We start from the raw sequence: 16463 nt of genomic DNA, 5'->3' as shown, positions 1-16463 counted from the left end.
TTTCAAAAAGCTCCAGATTATAACTATCTTAAGGTTTTTGATTGCTTGTGTTTTGCTAGCATAATCACAGGTCATCGAGGCAAATTCCAACCAAGAGCCTCAAAGTATCTTTTTTCTGGGATATCCACCAAATATCAAAGGTTACTAAAGTTCTTGATCTTCTTACTCTAAAAATCTTTGTATCCAGGAATGTGGTTTTCTATGAATCCATATTTCCTTCAATGCCAAATATTGTTCATACACCCTTTGTCTTTCCTGATTTTTCTCAAATCTATGACTCTTAAGAATCTAATATATCTCCTTCAAATGTTGTTTCCTCAAATTCCCAAAATCAAAATCAAAATCTTAGAAGGTTTGAAAGAATCAGGCATCCTTATGCATATTTACAGAATTTTTACTGTGAAAATACAACTTAGAGAGCTTCAACATTTCAAACATCTCTCAGCTGCAATTCACCTTTTTCTTATGGTAAGTCTTACTCCATATTTCAATTCCTCTCTAACTCACAATTATCTCCTCAATATAGAACCTTTGTTTCTGCTGTTTCTTATACATTTGAACCAAAAACCTTCAAACAAGTCATTTCCCACTCTCAATGGCAAGCTATTATGGCAGAAGAAATAAAAGTTCTTAAATTAAGCAAAACTTGGGAACTTGCCATTTTACCTCCAAATAAGACTGCAATAAGTTGTAAATGGGTTTATTGTGTCAAATTTAAAGCTGGTGGCACAGTTGAGAGGTATAAAACTAGATTAGTAACAAAGGGATACACTCAACAAGAAGGTCTTGATTTCTTTGATACTTATTCACCTGTTGGTTGTTGCAAATATAACAACTGTATGAGCTTTACTTGTTGTTACTGCCATAAATCATTGGCATTTACATCAATTAGATGTAAATAATACTTTCTTTCATGGAGATCTCAATGAAGAAGTGTATATGCAGCTGCTATCAGGATATTCATCCTTTAATGACCCTCGAGTATGCAAACTTAAGAAGAGTCTTTATGGTCTGAAACAGGCCTCAAGACAGTGGTTTTCCAAACTATTCTCTTCTTTGCTTCAATTTGGTTTTACTCAAGGTAAATCAGATTCATCCTTGTTCATAAAACAAACCTCAACAGGTTTTATAGTCTTACTCATTTATGTTGATGATGTTATTCTTGCCTCTGATATCATTGATCAAATCAATCTTGTAAAGAAATTTTTGCATGATTCCCTTACAATTAAGGATTTGGGTGAATTAAAATACTTCTTGGATATAGAAGTTGCTAGATCACTTAATGGTATTACTTTGTGTCAGAGGAAGTATGCCCTGGATATTTTGCAAGATAGTGGCTTTACTGGTTGCAAACTAGTAGCCTTTCCTATGGAATCTACACTAAAGCTAACTGTAAATGATTCCTCCTCTCCTTTATTTGATCCTACATCATACAAAAGACTTGTTAGTCGACTATTATATCTCACCATAACCAGACCTGATCTGGCTTATTCAGTTCAAGCTTTAAGTCAGTTTATGGCTAATCCTAGCACTAGACATCTTCAAGTTGCTGAAAGAGTGCTTCGATATGTTAAAGCTACACCAGGTCAATGAATTTTCTTATCTGCAGCATCTTCCTTACATCTAAAAGAATATTCTGACAGTGATTGGGGTGGCTGCCTTGACACTATAAGAAGTGTGACTGGTTTTAGAGTTTTTATAGGAGATTCTCTTATCTATTGGAAATCAAAGAAACAACCCACTATTAGCAGATCATTTGCTAAATCTGAGTACATGGCTTTAGCATCTACAACTTGTGAGCTTCAATAGATAGTTTATCTCCTGGCGGACTTAAGAGTTACTCATTCTAAAGCTGCATTATTGTACACTGATACCAAATCTGCTTCTGATATTGCTTCTAATCATGTTCATCATGAAAGGACCAAGCATATCCAACTAGATTGTCATCTTGTTCGAGAGAAACTACAAGAAGGCCTCATCAAAATAATTCATATTCCTTCAAAGTATGAGCTAGTTGACATATTAAGTAAACCTATCGGATCTCTCAATTTTCATCATCTTATTCGCAAGATGGGAATGATTGATATCCATTCTCATCTTGAGGGTGGGGGAGGGGTGTTGAAATATACAAAGCCTTAAAGAGGGATTGCAGTTAAAATCCCGTGAAGCCAAACAGAGGGATACTTGACAGTTAAGTTAGTTGAGAATGAGATGTAAATTACTGGTCCAAGTGGCAGATGATGTATAGTCTTTATGTGTATAAATACAGTGATTATATAGCAATTAAATCATACTTTCAGATCATAATGAAATTTACTCAGTTTTCTTCCATATCATAGTTTCAGTTTTCAACAATTTTACAATATATATGGTTGCCCATTGAATCCATGCATACATAGTGAGGGCGTCATAGCCACTCAGGGCATGATTGCCTGGCAAATGTAGACGCAGAGCATGAAGCAGCAAATTGAAGGACTTGTGAAGGTTGTAGCCAGCAAAATTCCACAACATCTGAGAATCTATGATCTTTGAACCGCTAGAGTTTTTGTCCTGAGCAAGTGGTAGATAGTACAATTCATATGAACTCCTTCAATTGGTGTGTGTATATATATATATAGTTGTCTTGTTTCCAGTGAAGTCAGATGAGCATTGAGCAAATGATACATTTCTGTCAAAAATTGACCTGAATTTCAAATTGGATTTGTAACTAATTAATTTATCAAAGTAGCAGTGTTCCTGCAGGCGTTAGAATCCATTTACATGTTATGCAATTAACTAACAGTTGTCTTGAATGAAATATGAACCTGTTGGACCAAGGAGTAGTACTTCGAGGTTATACAGCAGAAGATTCAAGCATTAACAAATGAACTAGACCATGTTTAGCGGACTGCGCATGAGTTCTCGCCCACTTGGCACCACAAAAGTAAATATTCTGCACTCTGTATAAGATCCCAACTCGAAAATAAAAATGTAGTGAATAAGATGGAAGTTTTCGTCTTTTATAATGATTTTAGAGCTTCGACTGTAACATAAACGAGTTGTTTTGAAGTACAGGCACAGATTTCCGACGAGGATGTCAAGGATTTAAGGTCCGTAAAGCCCCCCGAATTGAATCTAAAAAAGTGGTGAATGACTTAATGGGAACGAACCCATATTGCAGAAAAGTTCTAACCTTTGATAATGACCTTAATGTCCAGATCACACAAAAAAGCTTGTAAAATCTTTATTTTTCTCAACCTAATACAGTACAGTACCGTGGAGAAGCAGTCTAAGATAGAGCACAGAGTGATGTGTAAAATACAGACTAGCTAACAGCTAATTTTTATTGAACCTGAAAAAAAAGACAAAAATATTACAATTCTGCTCTGAAAATACCCAGATCCTTGAACAGATTTTAGTCCTGAACTGATTTGAAGGGCTTGTATATTTTGAGATGTTGAACCAGGCCTTGAACTGAACCAGCAGCAGCAACAATGGATATTATCAAACAGGCCCAGCTCAATATCTTGAGCCATGTCCATGTGAAAGAAAACTTCTTCAATTTCGACTGTGCAATGTACATTTCAATGGGGAAGTACACTGTCAATGGCCAAAAGGAACCTGCCCCAAGCAGCCCCAAGAAATCATTGAAGAAGGGAAATGTCATGGCTATTACTGCAGTGACAATAACGTATGCTGTTCTCCACACCAGCCTGAAGATGTTGATGTAATATGCACCGCAGAATGGAATATTGATGCCATGCTCGCTTGTTATGAACTTGTTCTCAGGCCATTGTTTTCTGCACCACTTCTCCACAAACCCAAATATAGGCTGGCAAAAGACCTGTCCATGCATGAAAATTATTTGTTGTTAGAACTCAGAATAAACTCCAAATGATCAAACCAACTTGGTTTTCTTCTTATGATTTTCACGTGAAAATGTCGAAATCAGTGTAAGGCTCTGTTTGGATAGTGAAAGTATTTCATCTCATCTTATTATTATAATTTTTACAAATTCTTCCATACAAAATATAATAAACAATTCAACTTTTTCAAATCTCAAAATAATAATAATATTTAAAAATAATATTTTATTCAACTTTCAAATAAAACCATTTTATTTAATCTCACTATTCAAACTATGCCTAAATAACGAATAGGTACGTATTCATCAATGGTAGGTCGACCTTTTCACAACCCATCTAGACTATTACTTAACTCTAAGAGTAAGGGCACTTGTATCTTTAAGGTACATCCTTAATTCCCCCAAGTATTGAAAAGGAGATGGATGAAACAGGAATAGAAGAATGTTTTTCATAATTCTTTTAATTATCATGCTTTTAGCATCTTTTAACATGATAACACATGATAGTTAGATACTAGTACTTTTTTAATCACTTAACGTTTCATTAAAAGTGATAAATGATGATGATTAAAAGAATAATAAATAGCACTTCTTATCAGTGTTTTTGATACCGTATCATACCGGTCTATAAAGCCGGTATATGCCGTATCGGCCACTGGTCTGGTATAGGTAATACTTTCATTTCATACCATCCCAAATACCGGCCGGTACTGGTTGGTATTTACTTTCTCGACCGAAACAAATATTTCGCCCGATACACATTTTGCAGCCTGTTTGGATGGTATTGTCACAATTTTAAGAAACATCTAGTGGTTATTTCGGACTTTCACGCTAACATGTTATAACTTAGAGTTTTGTTTTTTTTCGGTTTTGTTTTTTTTTCCCAATTCGATTTCATTGCAGCGGCACCCCAGACTTCCGAAGTCCGAATTTTGAAATTTCACCCTTGATGATAATGTTGGTGTTGATGTTGATGACGGTGGTAATGTTGATGAAAATATTTTGATTAACATGTTGAATCCTAATCTTTATTGTCTTTTTGATGAGGATGAGTGATTTTATTTTAATGGTTGGATTAAGAACTTATTTACAAGTATGGTAGTTGTAATTTTTTTTTTTGATATGATGTTTATTGTAACTTAAAACTTAAGACTTGTATTGAGAAGTATTGAGTCTATGACTTATTTTATTGTTATTTTAGAATTCAGTTAATGTTTGTATATATATAATTTATCCAGGTATAAACTATTCTAAAACCGGTATCGGTACCAAAATATAATTCTGGAACGGTATATGAAATGGTACAAGTACTGAAATATTTTGTTCTAATACCTTGACCAGTACGGGATTCAAAATTTTACTTCTTATAAACATGCGTTTAGAAGGTGATTCCACGAGTTTGAGAGCAGTATTACAGAACCAACTTTTATTTAATCAAACATACAAATAACATGACAAGTTTGGCACATAATTTATTTTCCTAATAAATGGGTAGAAAGCTTAGCAAAGAAAGGTATTAAAAAAAAAAAAAAGATACATATTAAGTGGCGAGTATAGCGATAGACACTCCATTTGATCAATTGTTGCGGTAATATTGATGATTATATAAGTAATTTTAATGATAGTTGTAACGTTAGAATAAAAGGCCCAAATCATATAGTATATTCTAAAAAAATTATTCAATGATATATCTGGAGTATCATTAAAATCTTATAAAGAGTAAAAAAATTTCCTTTCCAAACAGTGTGAGATCTCATTCACTACCTTCTCTTATCCTTATTATATGGAATACTACAATAATATATCCATATTTTTAAAAGCGAGAAATAATTTGTACAATTCTTAAATAGATAAATTTTGCATAATTTCTTTGTAAAAAAAAGTAGATGAAACAATGAGAAAATATAAAAGAAAAATATTATCTTTTTTAGTGGGATCCGTATTTTTATAAAAAATGAACTTGTCTATTTGAAATTTTATTCTTAATATTACTCTTTAAAAGCATTCAATAATAAAAAGAAAAGAAAAAATTGAAACCTGGTAAGCGCCAACGAGATGGACAACAATGCAAACGTTGGCGAAGTCGATGAGCCAAAAAGGTTCGTAGAAGCCAAAGCCAGTGAGGAAATTTCCGGGTGCGCGATTCCCAAATGCAGCGTAACCAACACAACCGCATAAGATGTAGAACATGGTTGTGGTTGAAACCCCCACAAGACTTGCCTTCTTCATCACCTTGTTCTCAGCTGGCCTTGATTTCAGTGTGTCCTGTACACGTATATATACATAGTTTCATTGGGTTTCAGTGCTAATTTGTTTTCAAAAACACATAAATCTTAGTCCAAATTAACTGCATTGGATGAAACTTTGTAATCATTCTTTTTCTTATAATTTAGGCAGGCTTCGTTTAGATAGTGAGATGAAATGAAATAAGATGATTTTATATGAAAATTAAATAAAATATTATTTTTTAATATTAATATTATTTTAAGATTTAAAAAATTTGAATTATTTATTATATTTTATGTAAGAATTTGAGAAAGTTGTAACGATAAGATGAAATGAAACTATTTCTATATCCAAATGGGGCCTTAGCATCACTTAACAGTTTATTCAACAACTATGGAAAAAAAGATGATCATGAGTAGATACAAGTATGAGTCGGGCTACTCTGTCACCCAGATAAGTAGCAAGCTCAATTTGACCGCCAGGCCAAATGAGTATTTTTATTTTTTTCTTTTTTTTTTCATATTTTTTTAACATATTTAAATATTTTTAAAAAATAAAAAAAAAATATACCAATACACTAAAAAGCACTTTCTTAATCATTAATTAAAAAAAATTAAATATATAAGCGGTCAAAGTGAGGAGATAAACTAACATTTTCCATGCAAATATAGAATCATGGGTGCCCAAGTATTACCATCACCTGTAGTTTAAGTACGTTCTCAATAGGTTATGTATTTTTTATCTCAATTATTATATTTTCAAACTGTTGTGTAGAGAATATTATTCACATCACTTAAATGATAAGCTGATATGATCTGTAAGATTCAAAATTTAAAATTGATATATCAAATCAAATTATATCATGTAAATATTTTATTAAATGTATTATACATATCAACTTGAGAATATAATTTTTCTTTTCATCTATGCGTAAAATGGTAAGAAAAACCTCATCACCACTAGATTATGCAAAGGACATGCATGTAGAATACATGAATGCATGCTTCAATAGTACCAATTCAAATGAAGCTTGGTGCTATTCATCAGTACGTAGTTTTTGAAAACAATTTGAGACAATATATGTAAACAGAAGTGCAGTCTGGACCATGCAATAAAGCGACAACTCTGTGTTTGAGGGAAAAAAGAACAAAGCAAAACAAAAACAGTAAGTAAAATATTCTAGCACGTAAATAATTTTATAAAAATTATGTTAATTTATTTTTATTATAAAATAGATTAAATAAATCAGATAAAATTATGTTAATTTATAAAATTATTTTTATCTAATTGATATAACCGTACTTAAACAGTAAACATGGTCTACTATCACAGAGGAGACGTGACAACCAGAAATTACTGTCTCGAATAAGAACAAATAATTAAAAGGGATGGAGGACAACTAAAGATTTCAACTGACAAAACATAAAGTTGAATTTCTCTTCTTTTTGGAGAAAGAAAAGGCCAACACATTCGGTGGCCCAAAAGTTATGAATTCTGATCCATCCATTAAGATGGTCCACTGGGAATCTTATGCTCTTTCCATTTTTTTCCTAGAAAATGCACAATTGAGTTTTCATTTTTTCTTGGTTAGGTTATTACATGGTATATAATTAAATCTTGAAAAGAAAAAATCTATTATAAAGTCGGTGTATAGAACACATTTAATAAAGTGTTTACGTGACGTCATATCGATTCTATCGTGATGAAACGACATTACTCAGTATTAAATATTATCTTAACTCTTTATTTTATAACAAATTGCATATTAATCACATAGAATATGGTTTTAGTGATTATCAAGTACTTGTAGTTTTGCCAGATAGAATTAATCAGATGGCGTCAAAAGTGGCTTTCTATTTGGTTTTTTTTTTTTTTGGGTGTAGTCAGCTTGTAGTCTGAAGTCCTTATCACTGCTCTTAAAACAAAAAACTGCACTGAAAACAAAAGAAAGTCCCTATCAATATCAGTGTAACCAGGTGGACCTAAAGCTCGATAGGAATAGGCAACTTGCCCACCGGCCTCACTACCCTTCAGTTTGAGGACCCCCCACCCTAAACAATTACAAACCCACTGGCAAAAATCATCCTCAAATGCTCACCCATATGTCACTAAAGTAATAATTGATATAATTATGTGTTGTGTAAGTTTTGTATAGTTATTTTTAAAAATGAGTGAAATATATTATTAAAAAATTAATTTTTTTTATGTAAATTATAAATCATGTTAATTTATTTAATTTTTTTTTTTAAAAATCATGTTAATTTATTTTTTTATTTTTTTTAAAAGGAGTACTTTGTGACGCTTATAGGCTCTATAATTGTAAATATCATTTTCTTCTTTGATATATATATATATATATAAATACTTAAGACAAAATATTATACAAAAGTAAATAGATAAATTAACATGATTTGATGTACGTAGTATATATGTTAGATTGAAAATTATTTTTATTGTAAAATAGATCTAATGAATCACATGAATTTACTTCAATTTATGAATTTATTTTTATATAATCTTATATATATTTACGAGTTATTCTATTATCAAGTCGAGATATAAAGTATACTATCTACGTAATATAAATGATAAGATTTGATTGATAATATTCAAATTTTAAAATTATTCTTACGAATCAGATTATCACATGGAAGCATGTTCTCCTCTCCTATTTATAAATAGTTTTTTTCTTTATTTTTTTTCTTTTATTTTTTTTTAAAGATAAAGATGATGTTCATGTGGCCAATTTGACATCTGCCAAACCAAGCTATATAAGCTTGTTAGAATGGCATGTCATGCCACCAGGCACGCATTTCAAGTACTTCCAAACATGCCTGCATCAAGTTATCATATAGTACGATTTTATTTGTTTCAGATATATATCATGCCATGCAGTACGCATACGCATGACTGTCGTGCCTAAATGTCGACCACGACATTACTAGGCTGTACGTGAGTATAGATCATGCAATTATAAATTATAACAAATATAGAAAAAAATTGACATCAATATATTTTGTATTTTATTGTTTTTAGAACTCAGTTTTTAATAAATATTTTATGAAATATTAATGTTACTCTTTTAAAACATTTAAATTACTTGCCTGTATCTCAATGAGGACGGTGGAGTAAGCATAAGCGAAAGCAATGTCACCGATAGCTTGGAAGGTCCTCCAGACTTTCTCTTCACCCGACACGTCAACCCCAACCGTCACCCCCGTCAAGCTTGTCCGGACATGTACCCCACCTATACATATACATGATATATACATATATAGTTTCATTAATATTAATCATGCATCGATCATGTTCTTACTTCAGCTTAGAGTTACCGATAATCACTAACGTAATTAATTCTTACCAGCAACTTTGGCTATGGAGAGGCCGAGGCCTATAGATGCATAGGTGAAGGACATTACGGCAGCAAGGATTGAAAGCCAGGAGAGCTTGTGAAAGTTTGGTATTTGGCTAAGCACGATTTGGACGCAGGCATACATGATCATGAATGGGTAGTTTGATGTGTGGCACTTGGCATCATGTCCATGTTTGTGGAAACAATTTGACCTCTTTACAGCCCTGCATGCAGCAGAGTATATATAATGTATATAAACCATACATGCATACATACATGTATGTGTAATGTATATTATCGAAACTTACACCATGCTAATAGATGCTGTGATAGTGTAACCGATGGTAACCCCTATGAGATTTCCATACTGAGCCAATCCGCAAAGCATAACCTTCCTACCTCCTGCAAACACAAAAAAGCCAAACCCATTCTTGGTATGTGAAACCGAGGTAGTAGCACTTCAGTTTCAGCGATGTTTTGTCTTGGAACACTCGATCGCTAAAAACATTATATATAATCAACCTTGACAGTAGTAATAGTACCTAAATTAGCTCTCACAACGTCCATGTAGGTGTAGTTTCTCTTGCCGGTGACAGGGTCCGGCGACCTGTAGCTGTCGGCGAGGAGAGTGGAAGTGAAATAGGTGATGAAAGAGAAAGCCGTGAGAACAGCTGGTCCGGCAACCCAACCCAACTGTGCTATTGCCCATGCCAAAGACAGCACTCCCGACCCAATAACGGCAGTTATGATATGGGCACTTGCGGTTATCCATGTCCCTAATTTTATCAAATTATAAAAACAGACCAAAAACCTATGTATGTCAGAAAAGGGAAAAGTAGAAAGAAAGTATAGATTCAGCAGAAAGTTGTGTGATAATTATCTAGTACGTGCCAGTTCTTTTGCTTCGGCCATCATCATCAACGTTCTTCCGAATATCTCCGACGTTGTCATATGATTCTGGGTAATTTTCTATGAACATGCTGTTGTTGATCTGCGTCTCTCTTTCCATGTCTGTCTCTGTCTTCCTCTGAATTAGTTCGTGTACGTGTGCTTGAGCTAGTTTGGTAGTGGAAATGGTTAACGACTACAGAACGCTTGAATCAAGAGTGAAAGGAGAGGATATTAGGGGGGGATATTGAAAAGGAAAGAAGTGATGGCCAGCAGATAAATGATGCTGAGTAGCAAGTCAAATGGAAGAGACAGGGTTTGTATATATTGAGTACTTACTACTGGAGTATATATATATATATATGTTGGGAAAAAGAATCCATTTTTCCTTAAATATATATATATATATATATATATATATGAATAATGTTAAAATGTGCAAATTTTACGAATTCTCTTTGAAATATAAATTAAGACTTGGTAAATTAAATAGCAAATGATTTTCATATAATTTTATTTTTTTTCAAAATTTCTGTACAAAATTTGCATATCATAGACCTAATCCTATATGGCTCGTTTGGATAGTGAAATAAGATGAAATGAAATGAGATAATTTTAGATGAGTTGAATAAAATATTTTTAGAATATTATTATTATTATTTTAGGATTTGAAAAAATTGAATTGTTTATTATATTTTATATGAAAATTTAAAAAAATTATAATAATAAGATGTGATGAAATGAGATGACTTGAGAGTGTTTCTGTATCTAAACGAGATTTAATCATTTACCGACTATTGAATGTTAGAAAATGAACAATTTGCAACTCTTTTAAAATCATGTTATAATTCATTTTACAATCGACTAACGCAATTAAACCATTAAAAATAAATTTTATTATTATAAAATTATCCTCTATTTAATATGTAGTTGTAAAATAATTAAAAGTATATATATTACTATCAATAATGTTAAATATTATTTTTTACATGGAATTTATACTCTTGGAAAAATTAACATTAAATATTATATATAATAGAGCTTAGAGGATATATTTATTCATGTTTACAAATTATAAATCATTGAATTTCATCAGAAAATTGAAAAAGAAATTAGAAAGTAATAGAGTTTTTGACTTAAGAGAATAGGTTTGTCAGGAGTGGAATTATTGACAGAAATTTGAACCATCCATGGTGGTGAAAGAGTTCTGGTTTTCTCGGCCACCAGGGTCGTCCCCACACTTGGGAGTCTAGGGTTTGGTCCGTCCACTTGGAGACTTTTAGGGCAGCCATTGATTGTCGATATTGAAAATTTTGAGACAGAAAATCGTCTTAAATTGGTGCACATGTCTTCGCTCTTTCTCATGGGCGGTCCCTTTTTGGTCGCTGGTGGGTCTCAGAAGCTCCGCCAGTCAACCTCATGATGCTCAGATGTCAGTTCATACAGTGCTCGTTTATTTTTATGGATGAAATTAGATAAGATTAAAATTAAAAGATTAAATAAAATATTATTAAAATATATATTTTAATATTATTTTTATTTTAAAATTTAAAAAAATTAAATTATTTATTTTATTTTATATTAAAATTTTAAAAATTATAATGATTAAATGAAATAAGACGAAATAAAATGAGATATTTTTTAAAAACAAATAAAACTTTAATTTCCAAAAAAAGAAAATAAAAAAATATGATAAATTATATATTTTAAGATGGTTCTACAGTCACGACGATATAAAAGTGTCGTAGATTTTGTTTTTTGTTTATATTAAAGTATTTTTTTGTGTTTTTTTAATATAAAAAAATAAAAAATACAATATCAAAATATAAACAAACGCAAATAAAAAATAAATTAAATTTCGATATAAATAATCGAATAAAAACCAATTAACAAATAACAAATAACAGGAAGGAATTAAGCACAACATGATCAGAATAAATTAAGATATTGCACATATTTTAATATGATAGATTGATCTGATTGTATCTCTATTATTTTTGGGGAGGAATAAAGCTAGTCAGCCGTCCCATTTGACGGTTCAATAAAATTATTTATTTATTTTTATTTAATAATAAAGAAAATAATTTTAAAAATATTGATATATATTTTTTATTTTTTTAAATATATTTAAATATATTAAAAAAATAAAAAAAATTACTTTTTCAATTATCGGTCAAGTAGAGCAGACTATTCTAAACGACAGAATAAGCCGACTTTTTAGAGAGATATATATAAATATGACCACCTTAGTTATTATTTGCATATTACGTGCAAGAAAATAATACACATTATTATAGAAAATAATACACATTAGTTATTATCGACAAAAATAATAATTTTTTATTAAAATGAGTTCATTCTCATAGTAAATAGTCATTTTTATCATAAACAACTAGTCACAATAATATTTTTTTAGTAGTGACATACATAATTATTAATCTATAATTTCTGACAACTCTTTAATAAAATACTTTTATTTTATTGAATTTATTTAAACAATAGTATTGACCTGTCTAAATTTTTTTAATTTTTTAGTTGAAACTGTTGCTTTGATCAATTTTGATCTCATCCATATGCTAGAGAATTGTAGCAATTAATTGAAGATAAATGATCACGAGTACAAGTCTTAAGAGATAAGTTCCGCGTAAATTTATTGTAAAAAAAATAAATAATATTTTAGTGAAATTCATATTTTTATAAAAGAGATTTATCTATATAAAGTTGTTCACGAGATTACTATTGATTGAATTTCTTGGCTAGCATGCACTAGTTGTTTATGTTGACACCATTAATTACGTTAGTCATCTTTGCTTGTAATTTATCATAAAAATTTGAATATAACGCGGCGGATGCAAAGAAAAAACAGACATATATAATTAATTAATTAACAAAGTGACAGCCTCATGGTCTATAATATTCTAGCCGCTAGATGATGACAGCTTGCTCTCTACTTCTCTTTGACTACTTTGTCATCAATCACAGCTCATGTCCAAGCTCATGTCAATTATTTTAGTTGTTGCGAATCGTAGCCGTTTGGATATGCTTGAAGATTATGGTATTAAATGGTGGCTGAATTTCCATTCTCGTCAAATTCCCCTGCTTTTTATATACATGTTTGGTGAGATGTATATATACCGCTATTAATAAAAAGAAAAAGTCTATTTACACTCAAAGGAGTATCCCTGCGTACACAGGTCTCCACGTGGATAAATGAAACACTACGTTTCAATTGCGAATTCCCTTCCCTTTGTTTCAACTGCAAATTCCCTTCCCTTCGACACAACACAAAGCACATCTTTGCTTCTATCTCTTTGCATTCATTTTTACGGGCAAAGAATGTACCCTCCCAAGTGAAGAAGCTTCGCCACCAGAACCAAAGCCAAATACCAAACCAGTACCACCATAAAAAAATCTAGAAAAAAAAAATTGCATAAACAGAGCTGCTCATACCCAGGACGAGGAGGAAAATGAAGAGGATGAAGACGAGATAGGGGTTTGATGGCACAACGGCTTCTGGCGCAGCAGCGCAGTTTCAACAACACGAAGACGAGATGGTTGATGTCCGTTGCTCAGATGGCCAAGGAATGAAGAGGATGAAGATGAGATGCAAAACAAGGATGAGTTTGGCAAATGGGAATTGGGGAAAACCTACGAGAAGTTCCAACGGGAATACTAGAACAAAGAAAAACCTGATCTTGAAGCTGACATAACCTACTTTCTGGTATTTTACAGCTTCTGTAAGAGCCAAACTGATTTAAGATTCTCTGAAAATAACATAAATTTTCGATCAAGATGGAAACTTTTGCAAGGGGCTAGAATTTGAGGTTGGTGAAAGCGTGCCTGGCAGAGAAAGTGTTGGGAAAAATATGATTTGCAGGAACAGTGGATCGAGAGAAATATATAATGGTTTTTCAAGACACGCTTTGTTTGTAGATTAGTTGTCGAGTTTTTTTTAAATTAAAATAATAATATAAAGGTGACGTGGCATTAACCACGTCACACAATTCCGCAACAGGTACCCAACGGCGGGTACCTATAGAAGAATTGTTAAAAAAAATGTATAATGTTAAATACAGTTTTAGGGTATATAAGTCATGTGCAATATTGTACTCTTTTAAAAAAAATTAAAATCACTATTAAAATGAGTTTTTATTTTATATGAATCTTAGATTTGTCTAATTTCTTAAAAATGAGTGTGCGAAACTTATGTATCTGAAAACTGTACAAATTATATAATTATCTGCTTTTTACATACATGGTTTATTTGAGATTTATAATTCTATAAAAAAATGAGTAATGATAGATCCATTTTTAAGCTATGTAAGAGCATTGGCAATGACCTAGCCATTGCCAAGTCTAAAATTTGGCTATAGTATTAACTTTTGACTAGTTGAGTCTACATTGAACTAGCTATCTTAAAGTGAAAATAATAATATAATATTATATACTTTAATAATATTTTATAATTTTTTTTTATATTTTACAAATACACTTCATATATTAATTAATAATTTATATTTTACTTAAAATTATTATTTCTCAACTATTTGTTTCCTCAACCTAATATTAATATTAACATTTCATACTAATAAAAATGGAGATAGAGACCTGAGCATAAAAATGGAGAAGTTACAACAAAGCATGGTTGAAAGTATTGAAAAACCCAAAAATAAAGTTGATTTCAAGTAAGATAAGTAAAGAAATACACTAAAAACACCAGAACACTAGAAATGGAAATTATTGTACATAATATATATTGTAAGAATTTTAGAGGAAATCAAAAGACAAAAGGAATTGAGATAAAACTCTATTCTCATTCATAAAAAGAATAAAAAATATAAATGCAGACCTACTAAAATTCAGACCTTCTGATTTGTCCACTACAGTAAAATTCAAACCTACTAAAAATACTAAGGACACTATATCAGAAATTTATTTACAAGCAACAAGCCAAAATTGAGTCCACAGTCCACAAATAAATACCAACACATTCCTTTTAGGCACCAACACGATCCACAGTCCAACATATATAAAATGAACATTAGTATTGAGCTAGACAGTACACAAATAAATACGAACACATTCCTTTTAGGCACCAACACGGTCCACAGTCTAACAAAATAATGAAGACACACAATTGTGTTTAATAAAAGATATTCTCAACAAAATAATATATATACAGATTTGGTAACAGTTCAAGCATTTAGTTAGTACCTAGACACATATTTATCTAGCCCACATGTGGCTGGGCAGCCACTAAATTCCCAAAACATTTAGTACTACCAACACTAGAAGTTAGACACCTCCATAAGGTGTCAAAGGAGATATAGATGTACCTCCGGAATGAGACTTCAAATCTTCAAAAATTGCTAGTTGAATATTACGGAAATATTCTTGTTGCATGGCATTCATACCACGTACATCTAGCATCATCATCTTTAGTTCAAAATTCTTTTTCTCTAGTTCAAAATTCGTCTCACCTAGTTCAAACTTCTTCTTCTTTAGTTTAAATACTTTCTCGCTTTTTTGGTCTGCCTTCAACATAGCATTTCTCTGCTTTTTCATAGTCGTTGCTTTATTCTCGGTCATTTTAGCTAACGCAATTTTGATCTCTACCTCTTTGTCTTCCATCGACTTCCTCTTCCTCTCCCTTTCTTTCTCAGTTTTTTTGCTTGGAGGTCTCAAAGTAAGAATCTCCAGGTCCTCCTCAGCTAAATCAACATCAACTTCACAAACATATTTTTCTTGTGGCTTTCTTTTCTTACCGAAGGTGGATATGTGTTGCTGCCATTTTGGTTGGTGTCTCAAAAGACAACAATAGTACTCCATTGTGAAATTAGACCCTACCACCTCTTTGTACAACATCTTTGTCTTCTCAATCTACAAAGGTGAAGGAATATTTGTTAGTTCATAAATAAGTCGAACATAAATTCATGATTAAAACAAAATAGTACATACCTTGGTTTGCTCGATTGCACCACTTGGGTGCAATGAAATGACTCTACCTGTGCTATATATGCACAGAACTTATTTGTCAATTTTTAAATTGTGGACTATCGATTCATCAATGAGCCCTTAGAACGGTCAACAATGTTTGATTTTTTATATTCATGACAAAATGTGGTAATTCTTTCCCACATTTGAGTGGACTTT

At 31.6% G+C, this 16463-nt stretch overlaps 1 protein-coding gene across 1 annotated transcript; it reads right to left on the bottom strand.

Annotated features, from left to right (window-relative positions):
- Window positions 1–3198: 3198 nt before the first annotated feature.
- Window positions 3199–10643, bottom strand: LOC108993230 (amino acid permease 6-like). Its single transcript, XM_018968067.2, has 7 exons — window positions 10314–10643; window positions 9965–10198; window positions 9731–9824; window positions 9432–9646; window positions 9175–9317; window positions 5882–6109; window positions 3199–3823 (listed from the first exon to the last, which is right to left on the bottom strand). Exons 1-7 carry the CDS (start codon window positions 10429–10431, stop codon window positions 3395–3397), a joined length of 1461 nt encoding a protein of 486 aa, XP_018823612.1. The 5' UTR covers window positions 10432–10643; the 3' UTR covers window positions 3199–3394.
- Between the last annotated feature and the right edge of the window lie 5820 nt (window positions 10644–16463).

The sequence above is a fragment of the Juglans regia genome, chromosome 15 (genome assembly GCF_001411555.2).
Source record: "Juglans regia cultivar Chandler chromosome 15, Walnut 2.0, whole genome shotgun sequence".
In the NCBI taxonomy this organism is placed as follows: domain Eukaryota; kingdom Viridiplantae; phylum Streptophyta; class Magnoliopsida; order Fagales; family Juglandaceae; genus Juglans; species Juglans regia.
The sequence above is the reverse complement of the archived record's forward strand: the minus strand, read 5'-3'. Positions and strand labels throughout refer to the sequence as shown.